The sequence below is a fragment of the Mustela lutreola genome, chromosome 7 (genome assembly GCF_030435805.1).
Source record: "Mustela lutreola isolate mMusLut2 chromosome 7, mMusLut2.pri, whole genome shotgun sequence".
NCBI classification, from domain to species: domain Eukaryota; kingdom Metazoa; phylum Chordata; class Mammalia; order Carnivora; family Mustelidae; genus Mustela; species Mustela lutreola.
This window is the reverse complement of record NC_081296.1, coordinates 106,492,846-106,520,276: the sequence shown is the minus strand read 5'-3', so window position 1 is coordinate 106,520,276 and position 27,431 is coordinate 106,492,846. Positions and strand designations below refer to the sequence as shown.

The 27,431-nt window shown below is 45.8% G+C and overlaps 1 protein-coding gene across 4 annotated transcripts in view; it reads left to right on the top strand.

The window, feature by feature from the left end:
* The window catches only part of NID2 (nidogen 2), a 61,917-nt gene that overhangs the window by 22,585 nt on the left and 11,901 nt on the right, over positions 1-27,431 (top strand). For all 4 annotated transcript variants that reach the window (XR_009355672.1, XM_059182089.1, XM_059182090.1 and 1 more), the window contains exons 5-12: positions 4,332-4,481; positions 4,922-5,167; positions 6,319-6,519; positions 7,996-8,226; positions 17,995-18,138; positions 18,854-18,982; positions 19,822-19,965; positions 26,906-27,025. Coding sequence is in view for 3 of the 4 variants with exons in the window: in XM_059182089.1 (XP_059038072.1) it covers positions 4,332-4,481; positions 4,922-5,167; positions 6,319-6,519; positions 7,996-8,226; positions 17,995-18,138; positions 18,854-18,982; positions 19,822-19,965; positions 26,906-27,025 (1,365 nt within the window). In the remaining variant the exon portion in view is untranslated. The remainder of the gene's footprint in view (positions 1-4,331; positions 4,482-4,921; positions 5,168-6,318; positions 6,520-7,995; positions 8,227-17,994; positions 18,139-18,853; positions 18,983-19,821; positions 19,966-26,905; positions 27,026-27,431) is intronic.

The window sequence follows — 27,431 nt, the reverse complement described above, 5'->3', positions numbered from 1 at the left end:
CTGTTGCTCAGCTGGCCAGGAATGAATGTGCAAGCGTTCCCTGAAGTCCCAACATCCCAGGAGCTGCTGTCAGATGAAATTCATTAACTACGTTAATGAGCATCTCTAGCTCAGAAGTGGAAGGGTTACCAATGTCCTGAACATCATCATCAGTGGGCATAAGAACCCCCAGGGGAGTGGCTCAGGAGCGGATACCCGGGCTCTGCTGCTGGAGTGTGAATCGGTAGCAAAGGTGTACCTTGGGAACTGACATTTTTAACAGGCACCCCAGGTGATTCAGATGCACTGGTCCCTCCTCCCCAATCCACGGAGAAATGCAACTCCGCTTCTGCATGGTTGGATGGGCCCCTGCTGAGGCTGTAGGTCTTGTCAGAGGGGGGCAAAACTTCCCAGACGCCTCCAAGCTTTGCTGGGACGGATTGCTCCCAGACCTGCTCTGCCACGGTGTCCCTGTCTCAGGGGATGGCAGCTTGCCAAGATGTGAACATCACATGGACTTCTCTCTCTCTGCTCTGTCTCCTCTCTCACAGCTCTTTCTCTCTTGCTATTGCCTTCTCCCCCTTCCTGCTCCCTTAATAGGCTCCATCCAACCCATCAGCAAACACTGCCTGCTCCTTCAAAATATTCCATATTCTGGGCCCTTTTCTCCAACAGTGCTTCCATCCGCCAGGGCACCCACTTACTGGCTCATTCTCGAGGTATCGTAAGTCCGATGTCATCACTCCTCTGCTCCGGATGTCCCAGTGGCTCCCCTTCTCCCTCAGACTGAAGCCCAGTTCCTTCCCCTAACCTACAGGGCCCTCTGCCAACTGGCCAGAACCTCCCCGGGCTTCTCTCGCTGCCTCTGCTCCTCTTCCCATGTCCCTTGGGTCCTGCTTGTCCCTGCCTCCAGGCCAATGTCCGGAGGTCACCTTCTCCCAAGGTCTTTCCTGATCCCGCTGCTTTAAAGAGCAAAGTCCCCTCCCCCGTCAGCCCTCTTGACCTTCCCTGATTTAAGATTCTGCACAGCTCTTAATGACAACCTCTGTACTAAATAATTTACCTGTTTGTTCACTGCTGCCTAGGAGAATGTGAGCTTTGGGACACAATGTTTGTCTGCTCCATCCCTAATTCCTAAGTCAGAGCCAGGCCCATAGGGGTGCTCCCATTATTTGCTGAATTAATAAATGAAAGAAAAGAGCAACAGGCATTTATCTCTTTCCCAACAAGCTGATGTTAAGTTTTAAGTGTGTGTTTTAAGTTTTAAGGCAGGCAGGAAAAAGGGATTGTAAGGGGGGCCCGTTTTCCCCTGTTAGGAGCAAACTCATCTTCTTTCCCTATGGGCTGTCATGAGGCTGGAAGGCTGAACTTCTCTGTTTTTAACTCAATAAGCTCCACCCTGAGAATGCAGTATCCCACAGAGCTGCTTATGAATGTCCCTGAGCCAGCTTTCCAGTAACCAGTAACCTGTCATAATTAGAGTTTCAGTTTCCTAATGGCCTTTCATGGGAGCCTAACCACTATATTGTGAGAAAAATGCAATCCATATGGCAACCAGCTCAAACTTTTGCCCAGTCCACCTTTGTAAGTTGCTGGCTGCATCGCGGAGCTCCTCTCCTTTTGCCCATAGGAAAGCCATGCCTGCGCCTTGTAGGTAAATTAACCTAACCCGCCCTATCCGTGGTCTTCTTGCATCCCATCTCTCCCTGTTCGATTGACCCACTCTTGCAATGGGGACTGAGGGCAAGGACAAGTCTTCACCAAATAACAAATAGAGGGACTATACCATAAACCCACCATTTCTTTAATTCTGGAGAACAGTATTTAGAGTTTGGTTTTATTTTTACTAGACTTAACCTGAAAATGACTGGTCTAACCCTTTAGACCTGTATCAGATTGCGTCTTTACCTTAGTACTTAGAAGTGTGTTCAGAAAAAATGTGATTTCTGGCAACGGAGGTGTGAGAGAGTGTCACCCTGGTTTTAAAGAGGAGCGAACAGAGAGACCATGACTTTCTACGGTTTCACAGAACCACCTGAGTCATGGCCAAGGTTGAGTTCTAAGGGTTGGGGGCCCCTGCAGTTCTCCTCCACCCACAGCTACGGCCCTTCCCACCTGTTCTAGAGGTGAGTCCTGCCTGAGCACCTCTCCGCATGTGAGTTTGTCCACACTCGCTTCTTTACACTTAGCAGTTATCTTCGGAGTTGGAGAAACAGGAGGCTGACAAGATACATTGGTTTCTTTTTCCTTTCCTTTTCCTCTTTCTTTTTTTTCCCCTCCTCCTGCCATTGGTTTTCTTTTACTCAAACTGGGTCCCTCTGGATTTCTTAAACCAATGGTAGACAGTGATAGAATTTCTTTCACAAGAGAGTCTATATTCACCATTCTGGGGTTTTTTGGAGGGGGAGCGATGAAAGGGGAATGTGGGTTCCATATCCCTTTCCTATTTAAAAAAAAATGTCCAGGGTTATGCCTAAATTTCTATTTTTATCAAACTGGAGTTTTTTAGCTGTGTTATCAAGGCGCTATATACCAGGGCTTGAGTCCCTGATTTCATTCTCCCAATGCTTCCGGATGTTCTGCTTGAGACTGTATTACCTGTCTTATCAACCCCTCAGTCTGCTGCTTTCTCAGGAATCTGTAAGCAGCAGACAAGTACTGTCCAAAAGTTAATGCTCCTCCTGTGCCTCTCTCCCCAGCCCCACCCCCACCCAGCATGCTGTAAGCTCCGTCAGGATCATCTCTGCTCCCTCCTACCATTAGGCTTGATTTACAAAGTATGCCTTATGTCGGACTTGCCAAACCCTATGCTGATAACCTCAAACTCCTGATCAGGTCCTTAACCTTGCTCCGGGGCTAGGTACTTGGGTTCCACTGGAGTGCAGCTATTAGGAATCTGGAGCCAGACCTCCTGAGTTCAAGTTCCAACTCTGCTACCTACTGCCTGGGTGACTTCAGAAAAGTCCCTTTCATCTGTGCTTCAGCTTGTTCATCTGCAGAAAGGGAATAAAAATGGCCCCTGCTCGCATGCAAATTGAAAGCCTGAGTGAATTTCATAGAGCAGTATCTGGCATAGAGGAAGCACTATTTAAATGGTAACTGTTCTGTTTTCATTGGTTGATACGTCACTGGCTCTGGTGTTACGTGGTGCTGCTATATCTTTCCTCCCTTGGAAGGGAGGTTTCCTCCTCAGACCTAGACCTGGAACACAGCTGCCAGCTGGGTTTCCCCGGAGTAGGGTATCAATCTTCCTTGGGAACTGGCCCCTCACAGCGACCGCGGGGTCCAGCGCTAGACTTCTGTGCTGTCCCTTCTTGCCCCCGTGTGCCTGGAGTCTGGCCCCCAACTCCTTCCCCCAGGGGAGGTTCAGGCCAGGTGTGCCCCGCTGCTTTGCTTCCTGCTGGCCATGCTCGGAACTAGCATCATCCCTGGTGTCCAGAGAAAGCCCTCTCTTCTCCATTAGCACCCCCAGCCATGCCCCACTCTGTTAGCCATTTCCTTTATGGACAATGGCATCTGCCCCAATCAGTTTCTTTGTTTCTTGGTAGTACAGATGGCCCTCTTTTTTTTTTCAATGGGGAGAATAAGTGGAAGTTGGAAGGAGCCACTACTGGTCTACTCAGGTCTCCTAGAAGAGCTGTGATTGTGGCCCCCACTCTCATACTGGGCGGCAATCTGCTTGTGACATACTGGCCACCGGAAACCCTGCACAGGCACTGGGCATTTACCAGCTGGGTCCCCCTCTTCCCTTCCCCCTTTTCCCTCCCTCCCCATAGACTTTCCTTGTGTGTGCTCTTGAAGACCCTTCTCAGAAAGCAAGCCTACTTCCCTGCCCAGTGAGACAAGCTACAAGCTGTTCTCTCTAGGTTCAGGGTCCCCCCCCTGGAAGAAGACGGTGCTTGGACCTGTGACCGCATTCATGATTTCTCTCTCTGGTCTTCCTCTTGGGGTTGTTATTGTCAGGGTCATTACTCTCAGGTCGAGCCACATATAATTGTTGCTATTTGACCACTGTATACCCACAGGACGGCCGTTTTGGGCAGTTTGGCCTAACACGTGCTTCCTGGTTGGTTTTTCTGTTCCTGCACTCACACCAGAGGGGTGAGCCTCCTCCCACTTCCCAGCCCTGAACTGAGAGCAGACGGGAGCCGTCAGCCGTCTTCCTTGCCAGAAGACCAAGCAAGTTAATTCTCCTGGGCTGGATGTTGTTTGTAACTCTTAAACATCAAAAACCCGTCTGTTTGTTACCATTTAAGCTGATTTTACAGAGCAGATGTGCTGTCCGTAATGAAGCTTGACAGCAAGGATGCTGGAATCAGTCCTTTTAACACAAGTTGGTTTCTGCTTTCCAGTCTTCACGTATAATGCTGCCAACAAAGAAACCTGTGAACACCACCATGGACAGTGCTCCCGGCACGCCTTCTGCACCGACTACGCCACCGGCTTTTGCTGCCACTGCCAGTCCAGGTTTTATGGAAATGGGAAGCACTGTCTCCCAGAAGGTAAGGGGTGAGCTCTTGGCCGGGTTGGGAGCCACACTGTGTATATTTTGCTGCTCGCTTGCTTGCGACCGCCACTGTGAGCTCTACATCTGGACCCTGCATTTCCACTGCATGAATCAAAGTCCTGGCAACTCGCAGGTGCTGGATAAGTGTTTGAGAAATGAACCCATTTGGCTCCTTTCCCGACTTGAGGATTAGGCAGAATTCTTTCCTCCTTTTTGCCAGCTCATTAGAGTCCAAGTGGACAGGAGAAGGGCAGGATGGGAGAAAAGAAATTGAAAACAGGTTTGTTTTGTAATTAGACGGTTATTCGGTCAGTTACGAGATCATGAGAATGGCCAAAGACTGAGTTTGGGAATTGGGAGAGGAATAATTTTCTGTGCACCCATCACCAACCTGGGCGTTGAAGATCCAAGTTGATGGTATTTGCTCTCTTTCAGGGGCACCTCATCGGGTCAACGGGAAAGTGAGTGGCCACCTCCTCGTGGGCCACACACCCGTGCAATTCACAGACGTGGACCTGCACGCTTACATCGTGGGTAATGACGGCAGAGCCTACACGGCCATCAGCCACATCCCTCAGCCTGCCGCCCAAGCCCTTCTCCCGCTCATACCGATCGGAGGCTTATTTGGCTGGCTCTTTGCTTTACAAAAACCTGGCTGGGAGAACGGCTTCAGCTTCACAGGTGAGTAGGAGAGGCCTTTGATGGGGCTGCTGGTCACCAGCCATTGTGCTCTGGTCTGAGTGAGGATTGGTTTGTTTTGCGTTCCAGAACCTCAGGTGTCTTGTTTTCTGTGAGGAAATAGTTGGAAACGGTTTGGTCTTCCACACGTTCTTCCGCGTTCTCCTGAGAAATAGGATGGCTCTCTTTGGAACATGTAGGTCCTCTCACCTAAACTGGTTGAAGCTTGTTTGTCAGGCTTTGTTTGCTTGAGTTGTTAGGCTCAGATCTGTCCAACAACTGATGCACAAGAGGTGATTAGAGGGCATCTGGAGAGGGGTTTCCTTTGTGAGTAAACGTCCTTCCTCCTCTCAGCTCCACCACTCTGACCAATAATGGTGCAGACCAGTGCTTCTCAGACTCTAACCTGCACACAGAGGGCCTGCAGCCCTTGTGAAAAGATGGAATTCTAGCTCTGTGGGCCCCGGGGTGGGGTCTGTGCTTCTGGTTTCCCAGGAAGCTCCCCGGAGATGCCCATGCGGGCCTAAGGAAACACCCTTTGATAGCAGGGGCGTAGAGGATACTTTGGGGCTCCTTCCTTCCTACCTGAAAAGGCTTATTTCCTCCTGGATGTGTCTTCATCTCTGAGAACGTACTGAGAGAAAAGTTCTTCTCCCACCTCCAGCTACAGACTCCAGAGCTGTTTGGAGGATCTTGATTTTCCTCGAGTTTTGAGTAAAACAATCATCATCTGAGTAGCTTAGTAAAAGTATGTGCCAAATATTGTATGAGATTTCATATACTAAAATATATTCATCATTTATCTGACATCGAAATTTAACTGGGGGTCCTAAGTTCTTTGTGCTTGTTTGTTTTTCAAATGTGGCAGCCTTACAAAGAGAAAGGTCAAGATGTTCCTAGTAGCTTCTCACAGAAAACAAGCTGTTAGAAGGAGAAGCGGTATGAAACGAGGCAGGATGAAACCACTGTTAAATAGAAAATTTGGGGAACCGTTGAAATCAGCAGCTGAGATCGTACCTGGTCTTGAAACCAGACACTCTTCTTAGGCGCCATCTCCGACAGCAGTAGAAATTCAGAAGCGTGCATGGTTAGTTATTGCTGGAAGAGGCTACAGCTCATCCTGACTCTGTGCTGAATTCTTTCTTCTTCCCCAGGTGCTTCCTTTACACATGAGATAGAAGTTACTTTCTACCCAGGAGAAGAGAGGGTTCGAATCACTCAGACTGCTGAGGGACTTGACCCGGAGAACTATCTGAGCATTAAGACCGACATTCAAGGCCAGTTGCCTTACATCCCAGCGAATTTCACTGTCCACATAGCTCCCTACAAGGAGATTTACCACTACTCAGACTCGGGTATGTATCACCAGTTGTGACCGTATAGCATGGGGATAGTAGGAAATGTACAGGATAGTTGTCAGGATGATGGGTTATTACATGGAATGTCCTTAGGACAGTGTGTGGTACATAAAAGGAGGCCCATATCCTTCTAATTACTCTTATCAAATACACAGTGTAAGTGAGAAGTGTTGGCTACCCAGATGAATACCAGCATCCATCCCGGGACTAAGGTAATGCCGGTGATAAGGTCAGCTACAGTGACCTTACCTCTGGGGGTGGGGCTTGTCTAAGTACATATGTTTTTAACCATCTGGGCCATAGGAAAATAGGGATTTTTGGAATTTTTACTCATCCTGTACCCTTGTTTCAGCCTGTTTGAAGATGAGATGCCTCACAGTGTTGTAAACAAATGCTAGATTCAGAGTCAGAGGATAGACATTCATATCACGGATCTGTAGTTAAAAATATACAGGGATAAGGTCACTGACCATCAAAGAGCCCATTTTCTCCTCTTCTGAATGAGCACAAGAGTATCTCTTCTCCTTGCCTTCTGTGGTTGATACATGTCAGTCCTGATGAGTTCTAGAAAACCAGCTCTGGATGCAAGATGCTGGCTTAGGCCTGGTTGCTGTCCTGCAGCAGAACAGTCTGCTTTGAGCTGTGCCTTTCCTCCTGTGATGTGAGAGTTGGAAGCTGGGCAGGAGAGGAAGGGAGGAGAGTGGGACAGTGGAGACCCGGACAGTGAACAGAACAGCTGACGGCAGGAGCACTGGCCTGGGCTTCCAACTCCACACAGACTGAGAGAAACAACCCCTTCCTTTGCCCAGAACCCTTCGGACTTAAGTGCAGAGTGTTGGGAGCAGTCACGCCTGTGTCATCTAGAGTGTGGACCGATTGAAAACGTGAAGTATGGAGTCAGGCTGACTTGTGTTCCTGGTCCAGCTCTATCACACATTAACCTCATGTCTTAGGCTACTTCCCGACCTCTGTACGGCTCCCTCTACATGGTCACAGAGCCCACCTCACTGGTATGAGGCTTGAACAAGGCCATGCTTTAGAGCGCTTGGCGTGGCTGGCGTGTAGTAGCAGAATTAATTCCTTGCTAATAATGACAGGAATGACAACACTTTGGCTTTGCATCTGCTCAGATTCCTGGAATTGCCTCACAGGTTTTCCATATAAACTCAGAAATTTCCCAAAGGAGCATGCTCTAGGCATTAGATGAAAAACTCTACAGGAAAAAAAATCTCGGGTCGTGGTCCCGGAGTCTTGGGATGGAGCCCCACATCGGGCTCTCTGCTCAGCGGGGAGCCTACTTCCCCCTCTTTCTCTCTGCCTGCCTCTCTGCCTACTTGTGATCTCTCTCTGTCAAATAAATAAATGAAATCTTAAAAAAAAATTTGGAAACAAGTTCATAAAAAACAAACAAACAAACAAAAACCAAAACAAAAAAAAACACTTACCAGTTGGGCTGACTAATATCTTTTGCAGCTGTGACCTCCACAAGTTCCAGAGACTACTCGCTCACCTCTGGTGCCATCAACCAAACATGGTCCTACCGCATCTACCAGAACATCACTTATGAGGCCTGCAGACACGCCCCCAGACACCTGGCCGTCCCCGCCACCCAGCAGCTGAACGTGGACCGGGTCTTTACCTTGTACACGGATGAAGAAAGGGTGCTTAGATTCGCTGTGACCAATCAGATTGGCCCAGTTGAAGGTATGTTTCCTTCTGTTGTTCTGGGCAAAAATGGAATCTAACATTTCTTTGTTTTTGAGGCACCTCAGAATGATTCACAGAGGTTCCAAAGGGTTACTGAGTGCCAAGCTCTGTGAGGTGCAGAAGGTAAGATGAATAAAGTAGGGGTCTCATCGTGGAGGTGGAGACAGAGGTAGAAATGGAACTTTTAGAACAGTGTCCCTGCCAAATGAATTAGAGTACAACATGTGAAGCTGGTCTGTAGTCAAACACCATATGTGTGCCGGTCTGTGGTGGGGAGACACCTGTGAACCAGGTGAGGCCAAGTCAGGAGGGAAAATGATGCTGACGAGTATTTGTTACAGTTGTCATGAGAACAAGTTACTAGGAGCCTAGTCTGGAGGTTTAGGGAAGAGGTCACTGGAAAGTGACATTTTAGCTAGAATTTAGAGGAGACAGATTTCACCAAGTCAAGGTAAGACAGAGCCAAAAGAGAGAGAGAGATAGAGCAAGCCAGTGCCTGGGAAAACAAAACAAACTGCATGTAAGAAAAACCCAAGTTAACATCGTGCTCGAGGAGGAGAGGTTGGATGCTTTTCCTCAAAGATCAGGAATAAGACAAGGACATGCGCTCTTGCCACTTCCGCTCAGCACTGGATTGGAAGTTTTAGCCCAGGGAAATTAGGCAAGACAATAAAAGGCATCCAGACTGGAGAGGAAGAGGTAAAATTATCTCTGTTCCCCTGTGATGCAATCTTATACATAGCAAATCTAATTCATTAAACTGTTAGAACTAGTAAGATCAGCAAGGTTGCAGGCTATGGGTTTTGTATATTGCTCTTGTATTTCTATACAGTAACAATGAGCAAACTGAACAGGAAATTTTAAACGATTCTGGTCCCAAAAGTGTTTAGGAATAAAAAAAAATTCTAAGTATGGTACTTTTCCATTAAAACCTGTAAACCATTTTTTGGAAAAAAACAAAAACAAAAACTAAGGCCTAAATAAAAAGAAAATAAGAAGACCGAATTCCATATTTATGAATCAGAAGACTTAGTATTAACATGGCAAGCCTTCCTAAATTGACCTATAGATTCAGCACAATCCTATTAGCTGGCTTTTTGGCAAAAACTGAGAAAATGATCCTAAAATTTAAGGAACCCAGAATAGCCAAAACAATACTGAAAAAGAACAAATTTGGAGGAATTCCACTTCCTAATTTCAAAACTTAGAGTAATGAAGGCCATGCAGTCCTAGCATAAGAATGGATCTACAGATCAATGGCATAGAATTGAGAATCCATAAATAAACACATTTACCATCTGTTGATTTTTGACAAAGTTGCCAAAACAGTTCAGTGAGGAGAGTAGGTTTTTTTGTTTTTGTTTTTGTTTTTAGCACCTGGTTCTGGAACAGCTGGATAAGCCAAAGAATGATGATGGACCCCTATCTCATACGCTATACAAAAAGTAACCAAAAATGGGTCAAAGATGTTAATGTAATTTAGCTAAAATTTTAGAAAAAAATATAGGGATGAATTTTTGTGATTCTATATTTGGCAATGGCCTCTTTAGAGAGGATACCAAAAGGATAAGCAATGAAGGAAAACATTGGGTGTCACCAAAATTAAAAATTTTGTGCTTTGGAGGGTATTAATCAACAAAGTGAACATACAACACACAGAATGGGATAAAAATATTTGAAAATCTCACTTTTTTGGTAAAGATTTTATTTGAGAGAGTGAGCGCCAGCAGAGGGGTAAAGTGCAGAGGGAGAGAGAGAAGCAAGCTCCCTGCTGAGCTGGGAGCCTGACACAAGACCTGATCCCAGGACCCCAGGATCATTACCTGAGCAGACACTTAACCAACTGAGCCACCCAGGTGCCCCTGAAAATCCTTTATTTAATAAGAGACTTGTATCTAGAATATATGAAGAAGTCTTACAACACAATAAGAAAAAATTTGGATAAAACATTTGTCAGCAGATACACAAACACCCAAAGCATGTGAAAAGATGCTCGGTATCATTAGTCATCAAGAAAATGCAAACACTATCAAAACCAAAATGATGCTACTTTACATGAATGTGGATAGCTGTAATAAAAAACAGATAATAACAAGTATTGGAGAAGATGTGGAAAAAATGAAACCCTCAATCACTATTGGTGGGACTACAAAATGGTATGCCTCCTGTGGAAAACAGTCCGGCAGTTTCTCAAAGTTAAACTCAAAGTTACCCCTTGAGCAGTTCTACTCCTAGCTATATAACCAAGAGAAATGAAAGTTTACGTCCCCACAAAAACTTGTCCACAAATGTTCATGGCAGCATTATTCAGAATGGCTAAAATGTAGAAACAACCCAAATGTCCATCAATTGATAAATGGACTTTTTAAAATTTAAATTTAAATTTTTTTAAAATTTTCAGCATAACAGTATTCATTATTTTTTCACCACACCCAGTGCTCCATGCAATCCGTTCCGTGCCCTCTATAATACCTACCACCTGGTACCCCAACCTCCCCCCCACCGCCACTTCAAACCCCTCAGATTGTTTTTCAGAGTCCATAGTCTCTCATGGTTCACCTCCCCTTCCAGTTTCCCCCAACTCCCTTCTCCTCTCTAACTCCCCTTGTCCTCCATGCTATTTGTTATGCTCCACAAATAAGTGAAACCATATGATAATTGACTCTCCCTGCTTGACTTATTTCACTCAGCATAATCTCTTCCAGTCCCATCCCTGTTGCTACAAAAGCTGGGTATTCATCCTTTCTGATGGAGGCATAATACTCCATAGTGTATATGGACCACATCTTCTTTATCCATTCGTCCATTGAAGGGCATCTTGGTTCTTTCCACAGTTTGGCGACCATGGCCATTGCTGCTATAAACATTGGGGTACAGATGGCCCTTCTTTTCACGACATCTGTATCTTTGGGGTAGATACCCAGGAGTGCAATTGCAGGGTCATAGGGAAGTTCTATTTTTAATTTCTTGAGGATTTTTTAAAAGATTTTATTTATTTGACACAGAGAGAGCACAAGCAGGGGGTGAAGCAGAGGGAGGGAGAAGCAGGCTCCCTGCAGAGCAGGGGAAGCCCGATATGGGACTCAAACCCAGGTCTTCGGGATCATGACCCGAGCTGAAGGCAGTGGCTTAACCCACTGAGCCACCCAGGCGCCCCAGTGAATGGATTTTTAAAATGTCCTATAACCATACAGCAGAATATTATCAACACATAAAAAGGAATGAAATACTGATAGGAATGAATTTTGAAAATTTCCTGAGTGAAGGTAACTAGTCACCAAGGACAACATACTGCTTGGTTCTATTTAAGGAAATATCCAAAAGAGGCAAATGCACAAAGACAGTGGTTAGTAGTTGCCTCAGGCTGGGGAATAATAGGATAAGGAGTGGATAGCCAAAGGGTACAAGTTTCTTTTGTGGGGAATTAAAATGTTTTAAAATTGATAGGGGTGATGGTTGTGTCACTGTAGATATACTAAAAAACATCAAATTTTGTACTTTAGATGTGTGAATTATATGGTTTGTGAGTTCTATCCTAACTGGGAAAAAAAAATTAGTTGTAGGGGGAAAAGAAAACACCTAAAGCAGTATTTCTCAAACTTCAGTTAGAATCAACCATACCTGTGAAGTTCGATAAATAGGATGGTAAAAATGTTCTAGGCTTATGAAGCATTAAGGACGTGAGGAACCTGAAACACATATTGCTAAGTGAAAGATGTCAATCTGAAAAAGCTACCTCAGTGTTGTTCGAACTACAGGTGACCCTTGAACAACACGTCTGAACTGGGCATGTTACTTCTATGTGGATTTTTTTCAATATAGTACTGAAAATGTATTTTCTTATGATTTTCTTAACATTTCTTTAGCTTACTTGATTATAAGACTATATGCATGTAATGCACAAAATATGTATTATTGGGAAGGCTTTTGGTCAACAATGGACTATTGGTTTGGGGGGAGTCAAGAGTTACTTAGATTTTCAGCTACGCACGGGGTCAGCACGCTTAATCTCCACATTGTTCAAGGGTCAACTGTATGGAACATTCTAGGAAAAGTGAAACTACAGAGAATAAAAAGATCCGTGGTTGCCAGGAGTTCAGGGGGAGGGAGGTAAGGGTGAATGGGGGAGAGCGTGGGATTTTTAGGACAGTGAAGCTATTCTGCATACTGCTGGAATGGTAGACACGTGTCTTTATACATCTGCCCGAACCTATACAACTGCGTAACACAAAGAGTGAGCCCTAACATAAACTAGAAACTTTATGTAAAAATATATCCATATTGGTTTATCAGTTATAAAGGTACCACACTAATACAAGAAGCTAATGAACTTCAAATTGGAGGAAGGGGAGGGTATGGAACCTTTACTTTCTGCTCAGTTTTTCTGTAAACCTCCAACTGGTCTTTAAAAACAAAGATTAAAAAAAAAAAATGTTTAGGCGAGCTAGAAGATGAGCCTGCAAAGTCCAAGAACCCTAGCAGGGAGGAAGTTATCAGATGAAGGGGATTTATTAATTTATTTATGTATTTATATTTAATTTTTTGAGAGCGAGAACATGAACAAAGGGAGAGTGAGAGGGAGAGCGGACTCTCAGCTGAGTAGGAAGCCCGATGGTGGGACTCGATCCCAGGACCCTGAGATCATGACCTGAGCTGAAGGCAGACGCTTAATTGACTGAGCCATCCAGGTGCTCACAAGGGATGTTTTAATTCTGAAAGCCAGTAGCTAGTGCTTCTCCCTAGAATGTGGGGGCACAGGAGGAGAAAAGAGAGAGTATCCCACATGTGGTTCCATATTGATACAGTTGAGGCCCACATTGGTGCCTCTGAGAGGTGATTCTAGGACTCAGCATGGGAGAGGAGGGCTCCAGAAGCCTCCTCCTGCTCAGGTTTCGGTCACTTCAGCAATGTGGTACCGAGATTAAGGCCAGAGGCCTGGACTCTTCAGGGACACAGGGATGACTTGAAATATGAATCTGAGCTTGCTGGTGCGGGGTGGGTGGTGGTTTGGTTTCAGGAAACTTGCTTGGGGTCCAGGCATTGGGTGCCCAAGGATTATAAGGTATTGAATTAATGGCATGAAAGTGTCAGTTGGTTTTAAAGAAAAATACCTTGGAAGAAGGAAAAAGATTATTGCCTCTTTCTCAAGAAAAGACTTGAACAAAAACAACCAAGGAAAACCTTCTGCCCTTCGCTGAGTGTGAGGAGTCTGATGTGTGAAATCAAAGGTTAGTGAAGAAGCCTCCTCGGGCCAAGGAATCCCACTCTGATTCTAGAATCATGTAGGGAAAAGATAAATCTCTGGATGTATTTTTCCTGGAGACTGACCAGATAGGAGTAACAGAAAGCATGCCAGCAAACTGGTAGGTACAAAGCTGCTAATTTGTCTTTAGAACTTTATGTGATTTTCCTTTCCATGCAAGTCAGATCCTAACACTAGCAAAGGATAGCTTTCTTGGTGCCCACTCCTGTTCTGAGTACTTTCATGACCTAGCTCTTTTAGTCACACACAACCCCTCATCGAGTAGGGGGATCATCATCCCCCATTTTATAAAGACTGAAGTATAGACATAAAGTAATTTGCCTAGTCATAGCTATAAAGTGGCCAGCTGGAACCCAGTCCCGGGCACCAGCTCCAGAACCCACTCATCCCCTTGCCTGGCACTGCTTTCCCACATGGACTCTGCTGGCCCAGGACAGCCTCAAAACTTGGGCCAAATTTCAAGAGGGAATGTGTGTTTTATTTAACCCTGTGGGTTTTGTACCCTGTTGCATTCACCCCTATAGAAAATTGCAGTACGGTTTATGCTTCCTGAACAGGAGAAAAACGGGTGTGTGTGGGGGCAAACGACAAAATGAAACTTCCCCCCCTTACCCCTGCACCTCTCTCCCCCACCCTCCACGCAAAGCAGTGTCATCTTGAGGGTTTCCCTCTTTCCAGGGGGAGTGACGGTCAGGCTGGGACATCTGGGACACAGCATGGCCTCCCCACTGATGGGGGCACTCGTGGTTTCCCAGGGCTGGGGAGGCCGCGCTGTTGGGTCTGTATCTGCCCCTTGAGACATCAGAGCCTGGGGCCTGGCTGGCTCCCCAGCTGCGGCCCCCACACCTCGCCAAGTGTTTGCACTTCAGCTGTGGGTCGGCGGTCTCTCCTGGGCTTCTAGAATGGGACACCCTTGTGCCCACTTCAGGGCTCCTTCTGGCGAGTTGAGGAGACTGGGCCAAGGGCCACGTGGGGAAGTGGAACAGATTGTCCCTTGAAGGAAAACCATTCTTTTTCCTCTTGATTAAATGAGTAAATTAGTTCCAGATCTCCTGGCAGGGAGTCAAGCTGTTGGAGAGGGCGAGGGTGAAATCGAACTCGTCGTGAGGAGGTTGCCATTGTCCTTGCTGTAAGAGGAAAAATCCAACACGCTGTGGCTTTAGTATATTTTTTTTTAATTTTTTATTTTTTATAAACATATATTTTTATCCCCAGGGGTACAGGTGTGTGAATCACCAGGTTTACACACTTCACAGCACTCACCAAATCACATACCCTCCCCAATGTCCATAATCCCACCCCCTTCTCCCAAACCCCCTCCCCCCGGCAACCCTCAGTTTGCTTTAGTATATTTTTAAAGATTTTATTTATTTATTTGATAGAGATCGCAAGCAGGCAGATTGGCAGGCAGAGGGAGAGAGAGAAGTAGGCTCCACTGAGCAGGGAGCCTGATGCAGGTCTCGATCACAGGATCCTGGAACCATGAGCTGAGCTGAAGGCAGTCACTTAACTCACTGAGCCACCCAGGCACCCCAGAAATGTATTTCTAAAACAAGGGTTTTGGAAGCCAAATTCCGTGAACAGAGCCTGTGCCCAGAAGGGTTTAATGTTCAGCTGCTGTCCTCCTGAGACTCTTAATTTTGGAGCAAGAGGCTTCCCAATCTTCGTCCTGCACTGGGCTCTGTGAATTATGTGGCCCATCCTGTCAGTGACATATATTTTCAATCAGTGTCCTGTAATTATGGACCCCTTTTGGCCTCAGTTTCAGGTGGGCCGGGGTATCCCGTCCAGTTTGGAAAGTCCACCTCTGCACTGCAGGTTTTGCGTGCCCGGCCGGGTGGTCTGCTCTCGACATCTCTGCACGCTTACTCATCTTTGCCCGAATGTGCTGCCGTGTAAATCAGATGCTGGAAAGTGCTGAGCAAGGAGGTCGGGCGTTCGTGTGTACAAACAAACACATGCCAGAGCTCCCTTCCTGCTTTGGCTGGGTAGGCCTGGCATTTTATACAGAATCTTCTCCTAAAATGGAGAAGTCAGTATTGTCTTGCATCAGGCCTTCAGTGAGGACACGACCTTACTGTTCTTAGCTCTAACCGTGCTGGGGACTGTCTCAGGGACTTGGTCTGTACTGCCCTGTAACCCCAGCCTTGTGCTTCCATCCTGTCCACAAGGAAATGCAGAGGGAAGAACGGGGAACACACAAGGGTGTCTGTTTGCTATGCGAAGGTAGGCTCACGGTGACCTATTGAAGTTCGTCAAGTTTAAAAAGTGCCAGAGCCATTTGTTGGTCTTTTTTTCTTGGCAAAGATTCTGTAACCTACTCCAGCCAGCATCACCGAGGCAATCCAAGAATAAGCCGGTGGCCCTCCTTTATTTCTTTTTAGGCAACAATATGGGAATAAGAATATTCCCCTGCAAGAACACACGGTGTGGTTTTTTTTCTAAGGCAACGGGAGGAATTTACCAGAATGCAAGGAGGTCCCTTTGGAGACTCAGCCAAGGCATCCCAGTTAATAGCAGACTAACACAGAATATTGGAAGAGTCCATGGGGGCAGTGGGGCAAGTGGTGCTGGACCTCCTGAAAGACGGGGTGGGGGGAATCTGGTCTGGGGCATGTGATAGCAGCAAGCCCTTGGGTCTAGACTAGGAGTTACTTGGAAAAGGCCCAACTGCCTGAGGTAAGAGGGGTGAGGAGATGTGGGTGAGCTAGAGAGAAATGAGAGGGAATCCAGGAGAAAGTGATACTAGGAAGTTAAAGTACATGGCAATGTCACCATGTCTACTGATGCCAAGATGCTGGTCTGTGGTGCTGTGAGAGCAGCTGAGAGCGAGGTAGGGCTTGGGGTCTGCTGAGCTGGCTGTCAAGATAGGGACCGGGGCACAGGCAGAAATCCAAGGCAGAAGCTCAAGTTATCACAGACAAAGCCCCATTGGTAGCCAGGATGGCTTGACATGAAGCCTGGGAGGTTTGGGTAAAGCTCCTGAAATCTTTTAGATCTAAGATCAGAATTAATTCTAGGGACTGAGACAAAGCTGAAACCAAGTAAGGATGAGCAGGGGTCCCACTGAGGAGGAAGGAGGAACGTCATCCCTGGGGACTGGGTAGGCCTGTCCACAGTGGTGGGGGGGTGCAGGAGGGGGAAGAGGGAGGATTGTCTTTTACATATATTATGTCAGGCTTTCTTTATTTTCTTCAGTTGTAGCAGATTTTTAAGTATTATCTTTATTTCTTTATTTCTATTTTACACCTGAGGAATCAGAGGAGTGAATGGAAGTGCCCAGAGTTAACGGATTCATTGTGTCTGGGGTTCTTTCCCACATTATCTCTGTGCCCTTGGTTTAGCTAACTTTATGAAGTTTCTTTGGTGGTGGCTTAGCAAAGTGGTGGCAAGCACGGAGAGCCTGGCTTTTTATCCCTGCTCCAGCTGCTTCTGACTGTGTGACCTTTGCCAGGTTACATGGCCTCTCTGTGCTGTAGTAAAAATGAAGATATTAATACCTGCCTCACAGTGTAGTCAAGAAGATTTAAGGGGGGGGGGGGGCGCCTGGGTGGCTCAGTGGGTTAAGCCACTGCCTTCGGCTCAGGTCATGATCTCAGAGTCCTGGGATCGAGCCCCGCATGGGGCTCTCTGCTCAGCGGGGAGCCTGCTTCCTCCTCTCTCTCTGCCTGCCTCTCTGCCTGCTTGTGATCTCCGTCTGTCAAATAAATAAATAAAATCTTTAAAAAGAAAAAAAAAAGAAGAAGATTTAAAGGGATGGCATATGTAAAGGTTTTAGAACAGTGCCTGGCAAATAAGTTTACAATGAGCATTACTATTGTGTTCTATCAAGAAACAAAACTCTCTAGGGAACGTTTCAGATATTGAGCATTTCTCTACCTAGTGAATGGATGGGTCTGTGGCCAGGTTAATCCTATTAAGTAATACCGCAAAAATCATTCTTCTTTAGTCTTCCCAATCTTAAAAAAGCAAGGTTTACCCAGTTATTAAATTTTGACTTAGGAATTAGTGAATTTTAGTGAGAGACTGCCCAGTGTCGAGGCAGAAATTTGGGGTATGAGCTCTTGCTGTACCACTTCTTGGCTTTGTGAGCTGGGGCAATTTTTCTGATGTCTCTCACCTCTCTGCAAAAATTACCGATTGGGGGGGATGATCGCCCCTCACAAAGTCATCCTGAGAATCACACGAGGTGATCCAGTGAGAGCGCTTTACAATAAAATTATGCCGTGTATTGGGATGTTTTTATTCCCCGGACACAAGCCTACTGTAAGCAAGAAAAGGTTAGTTGTCTGTAGGGTAGGCCATTCTTGAATTTAATACTGCAACTTAAATAATCCAGCTCAGCTTGGGGTATTAGTATTTTAGCAAGGTCTCCAGGTGGCCCCCCACAAAGAGAGGAGTATGCGGTCGATCCCGAGGAGTCCTTGATCTCCTGACCATGCCGTTCTCTTTATAACAACCACATTGTGCTTGTGTGATCTATTTCCTCTCTACCTATGCAGGGGACGCAGACCCCATCCTCGTGAATCCTTGCTACGACGGGAGACACACATGTGACATGAGGGCTCAGTGCCATCCAGGGGCAGGGGTAGACTACACCTGCGAGTGTGCCTCTGGGTACCAGGGAGATGGACGCAACTGTGTGGGTAAGTTGTGTGGGCTCTGTCTGTTCTCGGGCTTCTCCAGCTCTGTGTTACCAAAGCCTGGCGTGTCTGTTTAAGGGTCTTCGCTGATGCACCAGACACGTTTAGCAGCTGTTAACCTAAATCTCTTATTTCAACACTAAAGCATATTCTAGTTAGAGTTGAGAGGATAGTTGGGAGGTGGGTATTTGAGGCTGGGACTGGGAAAAGGAGACACGTATTGCAATTCCTGCATATTTTGAGCTCTCAAGTTTGGTCATTTTAACCCTGTAGCAAGTGTTTCTTATATTTACTAAAACGTATGTTTTCTGGTTATCTTTAGGTTTCAAACCTTATGTTCCTTTCACCCATGAAAGGCCTTTTCCCCACAAGCTATAGAAATTCCTTTACATTTCTGAAAGAAGAATTGTTAGTGTGTTTTTCTTTTAAATGTTGAGTGGGTTTTATTTTTTACTGTTCAGAGACTTCTCAGAATATTCAATTATTTTCCCTGTGACTTAACTTGAATGACTTCAAATAAAGATTATAACCTACAACATGCATTCATGTTTGATGCTTAGAAATACTACATTTTGACTACCCTTCCCCCCCCCAAGACACACTAATTTATTTGTTCTGTTGGCGCTTCATGGCAGTGAGAAAACATTGGGTTTTTAGACCTGCCCACTTGGGGAACCTTTGATTTAAGCAGTATTCTTCTGTCCTTATTTCTTCTTAGATGTAAATGAGTGTGCAACTGGCTTCCATCGCTGTGGCCCCAACTCCGTGTGTATCAACTTGCTGGGAAGCTATAGGTGTGAATGCCGGAGTGGTTATGAGTTCACAGATGACGGGCACACTTGCACCTGTGAGTGCTAGGACGCTATTTCTTTGGCCAATATGGCGCTGAACCTTGCTCTTTGATTCTTTAGTGTTTCTTCTCCGACCTACAGGAGTTCTTCCATATGGGTTTAGAACACAGTTTACTTTGAAATCATCCAAAGCTATGGATCAGTTCAGCCCTGTGTTGTTGTTTTTCCCTAAATAGATACTTTGGTATTGAGTTACTAGAAGATGTTCATCCAGTTGGGATTCCCATTTGTCTTGGTATTTGGCCCAATCATGTAACTAGAATCTGAACCTCTAATACCACCAATTCTAGATAGAAGTAAAATAGTTCTCAAATTTAAATGGAACGGATTAGAATTCAAAGATGCTTGTTCCATGTGCCCAGCTATAGATCTCCCTCTGTAATAAATTGAATCTTTCTAGGGTAAAGAAAAAGAAATCTTTGGATCTAAAAGTAGATTCAAAATAACTAGGATTCCAGATTCATCCCATTGGTAGAGCCAGAGGATGATAGAGAAATTACACTTTTTAACCCAGTGGGATGGAAAAGTAACCATGATCATAGAAACTGTGTGTGTGTAACTCTGGTGAGTTACAAACTTTAATCAAGGGCTATTTTAATGACTGACCTCATACCTAGTGTTTTAACCACAAACCCAGAGTAGTGCTTCTCAAACTTAAAGAAGCCTACAGATTATCTTGGGGTCTTGTTCAAAGTCAGATTCTGATTTTCTGGCTCTGGGATGTAAGCCCTCAGATGTCCTGATGCTATTGGTGTGGGGATCACACTGTGAGGGTCAAGTCTCACTCATTCGCAGGTCTGAACTCTTGGATGTTCTTGCCTTCTTCTCTTTTCAGTGATCAGTCCCCCTCCCAACCCCTGTGAGGATGGCAGTCATTCCTGTGCCCCCGCTGGCCAGGCTCGGTGCATTTCCCATGGAGGCAGCACGTTCAGCTGCGCCTGCCTTCCTGGTTACACAGGCAACGGGCACCAGTGTACTGGTGAGTACCTGTGGGTTGTCAGCCTCAGTGACTCTAGACAGTCACCGTGGATGCAACATCCACACATTGCTGGAACCCTTCTCAAAAAGGTCTCTTCCTCAACTCACACAGCCTTGGTATTGTTTGAAGGGCAAGAGAAAAGCTGTCCTTTGAGTCAGAAAGCAGAGCCAAGAGTGTTTTCCCTTGGACTAGATTGTTGAGCACATATGGCTGTCCTGGAGCGCTAGGAAGCCACCACCAGCTTGTAACCTCCTGTTCCTGGGAGCTAGTGTAGGCTGCAGGAACTTTGGGAAAACCCACTCACCTGTCCGGAAGTCTCCATCCTTCAGTGTCTTTGGTTAATGGCTTAATCTGGCACTTCAGTCAGGCCTGACTTTTAGTTGCTATTCCACTGGCTGAAGTGGTATTTTAAGCAGTCTCTAAACATACATGCAATGCTTTCCCTCTAATTTTTTCCCACCCTCTTCTCTCCCTGGTGGGAGGGGGGAGGAGGAAAGAGTGAAAGAACTCGCCATTATAAAAGAGTAGGAATGCATATCTAAGCACTTACAACTTTTTTCCCAGAAATCTAAAGACATTTAAGATGGTTAAGGCTTGATATAAATCACTAACCTGAAATGCAGGACTAACTTAAAATTTAAATTGGTTAGCTAATAATAATGATGCATGAGGTTGTTACTAAACTAGGTATAATTTTTTTATAAACTAGGTATAATTTTCTGGGTATAAATATCCGTGAAACCGGGATTAATAGTACTTTGATATAGAGATTATTCGGCAAATCTACATAATCCGTTAAAGGTTTTCAGAATGTATCCAGTGACGTGATGGAATTGAAACTCGATTTCATGCTGTCAGTAAAATGAGACACTGGGAGCAAGAGAATGGTGGGGAAAGGGTCTGGGGATAAACCTGGGGCACAGACTTTCCCCCTTTCTTCAAATCGCTGCTTGCATTGGCCAGGCCACCGTACACCTGGGTACCCTGAGCTGATTTGCTGGAACAGCTGTGTAACTTCCGGGAGCTTTACAGCTGCTTAAATACCATCTCTCCCCCCTCCCCCACCCCCGTCCTTCCCAGATGTTTGCTTCTCATCCTCCTCCCATTCCTCTTCCCTTCAGTTTTCAGTGGAGGGGCTGCCTGAACCAGCAGACGGAAGCCATATGTTACGGACAGAACAAACGGGTCGGGCAGCACAGCCATTCTCTCCCTCCCAGATATGATGGGCCATTCAGTATTATCTGAATTGGCTCTTTAATGTTCCCACTTCTGTTGTACAGAAGCTCTGCTGTAGGGTTTCCTTAAAAAACACAATTTATACTGAAATGACCCAAAGCCCTTGCTCAGTTCAGCCCCATTTGGTTTTCTTCCCCCCGCCCCCCTGCCAAAAACACCCCCTGCTTTAGAGCTCAAGGGTTTCTCCAGTTAGACTAAGGGAGATTTGGAATTCACAGATGCTTCTCTCACTTGACCAGCCCAAGAGCTCCATCTACCCTAGGAGTCTACAGACAGAGGGCAGCCTCCACAGGTGTGCGGGTTAGGGTATAGGGGGGCACTAACTCCTCCTTGTTCTGTTATTTCTCACAGTGGTAATAATACCTTTTCTGCTCTTGTAAAGTTTTGTCATTTTTTGTTTGTTTTTGTAGATGTATTTATTTAAGATAGAGGGAGAGCACGAGTGGTAGGAAGGGGCAGAGGGAGAAGGAGAAGCAGGGAATCCAACACACAGCTCAACCCCAGGACTCTGAGATCATGACCTGAGCCAAAGGCAGGTGCTTAACCGACTGAGCCACTCATGCAACCCTGTCATTCAGTTTCATTTAACACACTGCTGGTTCTAAAAAATGAGACTGCATGGAGAATCAAAATCTTGTCAGAATTTCATATTTAAACATCTGGTTGCTCGGGACAGCAGAGATGGTGGTTTTAAGGTATTTAACTCCTTAGGTCTTTGGTTTAAAGCTAACAAGTTGAAATTCATTGCAGCCTAGATGTCATGAGTGTTAATAATCAGAATGTTCATTGAGTTAGATGCTTCTTGTCCTAATCCCTTCTAGAATCATTCCCTTTTCCTTCTTTTAACCTCTATTTGTCCTGTAAGACTTTGATTACCTTGGGGGTCATATTGGGACCCTGAAATTGGTCATTTTTCTGTATTGAGAACTCTGGAATAATGCCATTCATTGTTACTACTGCCCTCTTGCTGATTTCTACCTTTTTTAATTGTCCCTATTCAATCTCTGCTTCTCTACTTTTGAGATTTTCTCTGGAACCCACAAACTTGAAAACATGCCAAACCCATCCGTTGCTTCCCTAGTGTATCAGTTATCTACTGCTGCATAACAAATTACCCCCAAATATAGCAGCTGTAAACAAAACACATAGGTCAAGGACCTGGGAATAGCTTAGTTTGGTCCTCTGCTTTAAAAGGTCCTACAAGCCTGCAACAAGGGGTGCGGTAGGCGTGGGGTCTCATGTAAGGCCTAACTGGGGAAAGATTCTCATGTCGTTACTGGCAGGATTCAGTTCCTTGAGGACAGGGTCCTTGGGTCCTTGAGGACAGCTAGCCTTGGGTCCTTGCTAGCTGTTACCTGGAGATATCCTTCAGCTTCTTGACACATAGACCTTGAACAAAGTAGCTTACTTTCCTCAAAGCCAGTGGCAGAAAGTGTACTAGCAAAATGGAAGCTAAAAATCACAAAATTGATATCCCCTCAATATTGCTTTGGTGTATTGGTCAGATGAAAGTTACCAAGGGAAGGAAATTACACAAGATTGCAAATACCAGGAAGGAGGGATCTTTGGGGTTTCTTAGAGGCTGCCTTTCAGAATCAGTTGCCATTCCAGCTTTTCAGACTGGAGTAGTAGAATATGAATAGTCATTTTCCTGAAGACTCTGCCATGCCTATATGGGTCTAGGTTAATCACGAAGGTGACTTTCAGGTTTGTGTGTGTGCGTTTGTGTGTGTGTGCGTGCACACACATATGCACACACACTTTTCAAGGTATACCACAGTATACATGTGTCTCTGTGACCACAGAGAGAGAAAACAGAAAATAGAGAAAAATAGACAAAAAGGCTCTATGTTGTGGAAAGTGTGCATTCTTGAAGCATACGTAGTTTCTCTACTCCATTAAAGTAGCAGTAAAAGGGTGTGTGGGTTTTTCTCTAGCCATTTGGTCAAAAATGGAGTTCCCTGGAGAGGCTGAACTTGGCTTTGGGCTCTCAGTCTAGTCTGAGACACTAGCAGGAATTACTTTTATCCAAGTAGGATTAAATCTTTTCTAGCTTCCCTCAATCAATCCCAGCTTCAACAGTTTCAAGATTGATTTCAACCTTGTGTTGGCGTGAGCTGATATTTCTCAGGCCTGTTTGTCCTCCTAGATCTTGGTGACTTTGCTAGATGCAAAAAAAGATTGTCTTGAGTCAAGGTCTTTCCAGGGAGGAGCAAGTGGCAAGTGTGAGTTGAACAGGCAGGACGTCCCTCCGAGCCCTGAGTGCTCAGGAGCGACACGAGAAGACGTTCTTAGAGTATTCTCTCTCAGGTCTCCTATTCTAAGAATGGAGAAGTTAGGTGAGGTATGGTGATGTTGATGTAAGCACAGGAGAAGAGACGAGGCTGGGAAGGAAGGAGTTCTCTCCACTCATGGGCTCCAGAGAAAGGGTCACCACATACCACACGGGGGCACTACCAGCGGGTACTTGATTGAATAGATGGGGAGTGACAGTTTGTGGCCTGAAGTCTTTCCTGGTCTGGAAATTTCACTGGATGCTTTGGAAGCAAAAGGGTGGGGTAGGGAGTGATGGGTTAGTGGAGAGCTAGAGTCTGATAATCCAATGACTGTTTCAAAGGGACTTCCCCTGGTTTTGGGTGTGGGCAGAAGGACGGCAATGAGAAGAATGTTGAAACACTGAAGTATGAATTCAAAATTGAAGATTTTAACACATTTTCCATACAGGCTTTTGTTTTGTTTTGTTTTTTTGTTTGTTTGTTTTTACTAGTTTGATAGGTAAGAGAATGGAGAATTATGCTGAGATTCAGCCATGTTTCATTATCTGAATAGCAAAGGAGATCTACTATGCCTTGAACCTTGTTGTCTTGACCTCAGTGTCCTAATAGCCCCTGAAGACCCCTGACATTGGTTGTTAAGCATAAATGGCAGCCCCTCCCCCAGTGGTACAACAAGGAGTCTCTCCCTTGCCAAGGGGCTGAAAGTCTTTCCATGCTTTCTGTCCTGACACTTGACATCCTGTGACATAGGGAAGAGCTCCCCATTTTTACTCAAAAGCTCCAGTCCCCTCCAAAACATCCTCAGTGTTAGCACTCCTGAGGTGGAGCCATCACCTGCTCTGAGCACGGGCGCTGGAGTGACTGACTGGACTATTTTCTGTCATGATGGGAGGTCTTTCAAGAGGCACCAGGACTGTTCTATGCTTCAGGAGCCTTAACATCCTCCAGCCTTAGGGGATGGATGCTCCTCATTTGTGATGCTTTCTATCCCCTCAAGGACTTTTCTCCCTGTTGGTCATTTATAACCATTACTGTCCCCTGTATTGGGAAGGGTGACTGCTCTTTCATTCTGACCGGAATTGTTAGGCCATGGGCTTTCCAAACATGAGATAACTTGGTAGCTATGGGGCGTCCCCTCTCTCTGAGTTCCAAATAATCTCAAGGAGCTGATCCCTCAGTTCTAGAAATAGGCCCTGTGTCTCAGGAATTCCTGCTTCCTGTCATTGCCTGGGGTTCCTGTTAGCATGAGAAGTACTTTTAGCATATGTATTATGAATAGCTTTCACTTCCTGCATTGACTTTCCTGGGGGATGTTCATTTTTACAGCTTTGGTTTCCCAGCCCTTTGCAGGCCCCAGGGAGCTGGATAGCCACCAGCTTCCCCTAGCGAAGTACTGGGGTTGCCCTTTTGAAGAGACAGAGAGCCAAACTCAGGGATGATTAAATATGACAAGAGAGAACCTGTATTGATTAGCTCAGAGACAGGAGACAGGTTTTTGTTGTGACTAATTTTGTTCGGTTTCTTTTTGGTTACTTGAGGAGCTAACCAGAAAACCCGGTTTGTTTCTGACTTTGCAGAGGAATGTGAAACTACTTTCCTGCCTTTGTAGGTGGACAGGAAGTGTGCTCCTCTGGACAGAGCCTCTCTGGGTAACATTGAACTTGGTTGTGTCAAGCATTCAGGATTTTCTTGGACTTAAGGGAGCTCATTTATTTTGACCAAGTTTCCCCAAGACTGAGGTCACACAAAATGTGAATTTGCTAATGACAGGGTAAGAGATTCCTCTCCTGTGAACAGAACATCTTGGTTTCCCGTCCTGCATGTTGGCTCACCAATACCTGGTAAAGGTGTAGAGCCATGGAAAGGGGGCCCAGTGAGAGAATGGTCATAGCAAGGCTGGGGCTGACTGCCCTAGAGCAGATCTCATTGGGTGCATGGGAGGCCTGGCGAGGAGCCACCTCTGTCCCCAGCCAATTGAGGTCACATTCAGGCGGTTGCTCTCCAGCATCCTCAGTTCTGTGTGTCTCTGCCGCGGTCTGTAGCAAATGGATGCAATTCACTCCCGGGACTCACCACCTTGTCGGTTTCACACTGATCATCCCAACCCACATTTTTTCCTATTCACACATTTTTATATCCTTTTTTGGGCGTCTTTGTGGAAGCGACTTCTTGCTTTTATTTTCAGCCAAGTCTTGATCTGACCTCCACCCTTTATCTTCCTTTTACTCTGGAAGACTTCCTGTCTTTGCAGATAGCTTATTTCAGTCACTGGCCATTGGTTTTATTTTATGTATTCAAGAATTTTTTTTTTTTTTTTTAATTTTTAAGTAATCTCTGCACCCAGCGTGGGGCTCAAACTCATAGCTCTGAAATCAAGAGTCGTCTGCTCCACCCAGTGCCCCTGGCCATTGGTTGTAATAGTTTGACTCTCAGAGGTTTTTTGGGGGGTGGGGGGAGTGCCTTGCTACTGTTGGCATATGCTAGTTGCGCTAAGTAAAAGGACTGTAAGCTGGCATTTGGAGTTCTATGATGTTGCAGTTTGGAGAATTATGAAAATCTAGTATTGGGAAGGGAGGTATGCTGAATTATTGATACTGATAAGCCTGACAAAGTCCGATTTTTTAAAAAAGATTTTATTTATTTACTTGTCAGGGAGAGAGAGAGAGAACACAGACAGGCAGAGTGGCAAGCAGAGGGAGAAGTAGGCTCCCTGCTGAGCAAGGAGCCCATGCAGGACTCAGTCCGAGGACACTGTGATCATGACCTGAGCCAAAGGCAGCCACTTAACCCACTGAGCCACCCAGGTGTCCCAAATTCAGATTTTTTAATGTGTTGCTTCAAAACTTGTGATATTTTTCTTATACACTTTTCTATTTCTTCTAAAGGTAGACGGTAAAGACAATTTCTGATTACTTGGGCATTGTCGCTAGTAGGACTCTGATTACATGAGACTGAATGTGCTTCTACCTTAGTTGAAAAAGCACTGGGGCCTCCCCGGGCTGTTCTGCATCTGCATGTTGGTGCTATAGGGACAGGGGGCCAACCGGGCCAGAGCAAAGCCATTGTTAGCGTATTTACTGTTGCAGTATGGAAAGGAAGTGAATGATTTACAGTCTAGAGGCCAGTTCAAAGGTGATAACTTCCTGGAATTCACTGTGGATGAAAGATGCTCTAGAAATACACTGCAGGATATTTTTTTCTGGAAGTGACCACACATTTGATTTCTACCTCATACATTCTTAACTCCCGTGTCCCCCAGCTTTGTACATTAAGCTTGCCTTTAGCTCTTACTCTATTTCTGCTTGTGCCCAGAGGTCTTCTGAGGTTGACCCCTTGTGTACTAAGGCCGTGCAGTAGCCCCGGGTGTGTGCGGTGAAGTCATGCTGTTCCTTCCTCCCTCCCCCTCATCTCTGTTCCTGCCTCCGCAGATGTTGATGAATGCTCGGAAAACAGATGTCACCCGTCAGCTACCTGCTACAATACCCCTGGCTCCTTCTCCTGCCGATGCAACCCTGGCTATCATGGGGATGGATTTCAGTGCACACCTGGTAAGGTTTGGAGAGCCAGATGAGGCATAGAAAACCCTGGATCCTTCAATGTGATTTTTCTATAGCCTTTAGTTCACTCTTATAGGAGACCAAGGCTTTTCCTGTCCCATCTAGCTGCCTAGTCTACTGAGTGCTCACTAGTTCTTAGCGTTCTGGGAAGCCAGGAATGTGACCCATCCCATTGTCCTACCTAGGGTCCCACCCATTGTGTTCAGCTCCCTTCGTGAGTGGCTTTGCCTGGGGGAAGTACTGAGATCAAGCTTGCTGAACAGGAGCCATGTGTGTTGGTGGTACCAGCCATGAGCTTGTCGTAAGCCCCATGACTATTCTAGGAGGTCTTGGCCTGCACGCTGTGATCTAGTGATGGCCATTGACTTGGAGCTTCTCAGACTTACCATTCTGGACT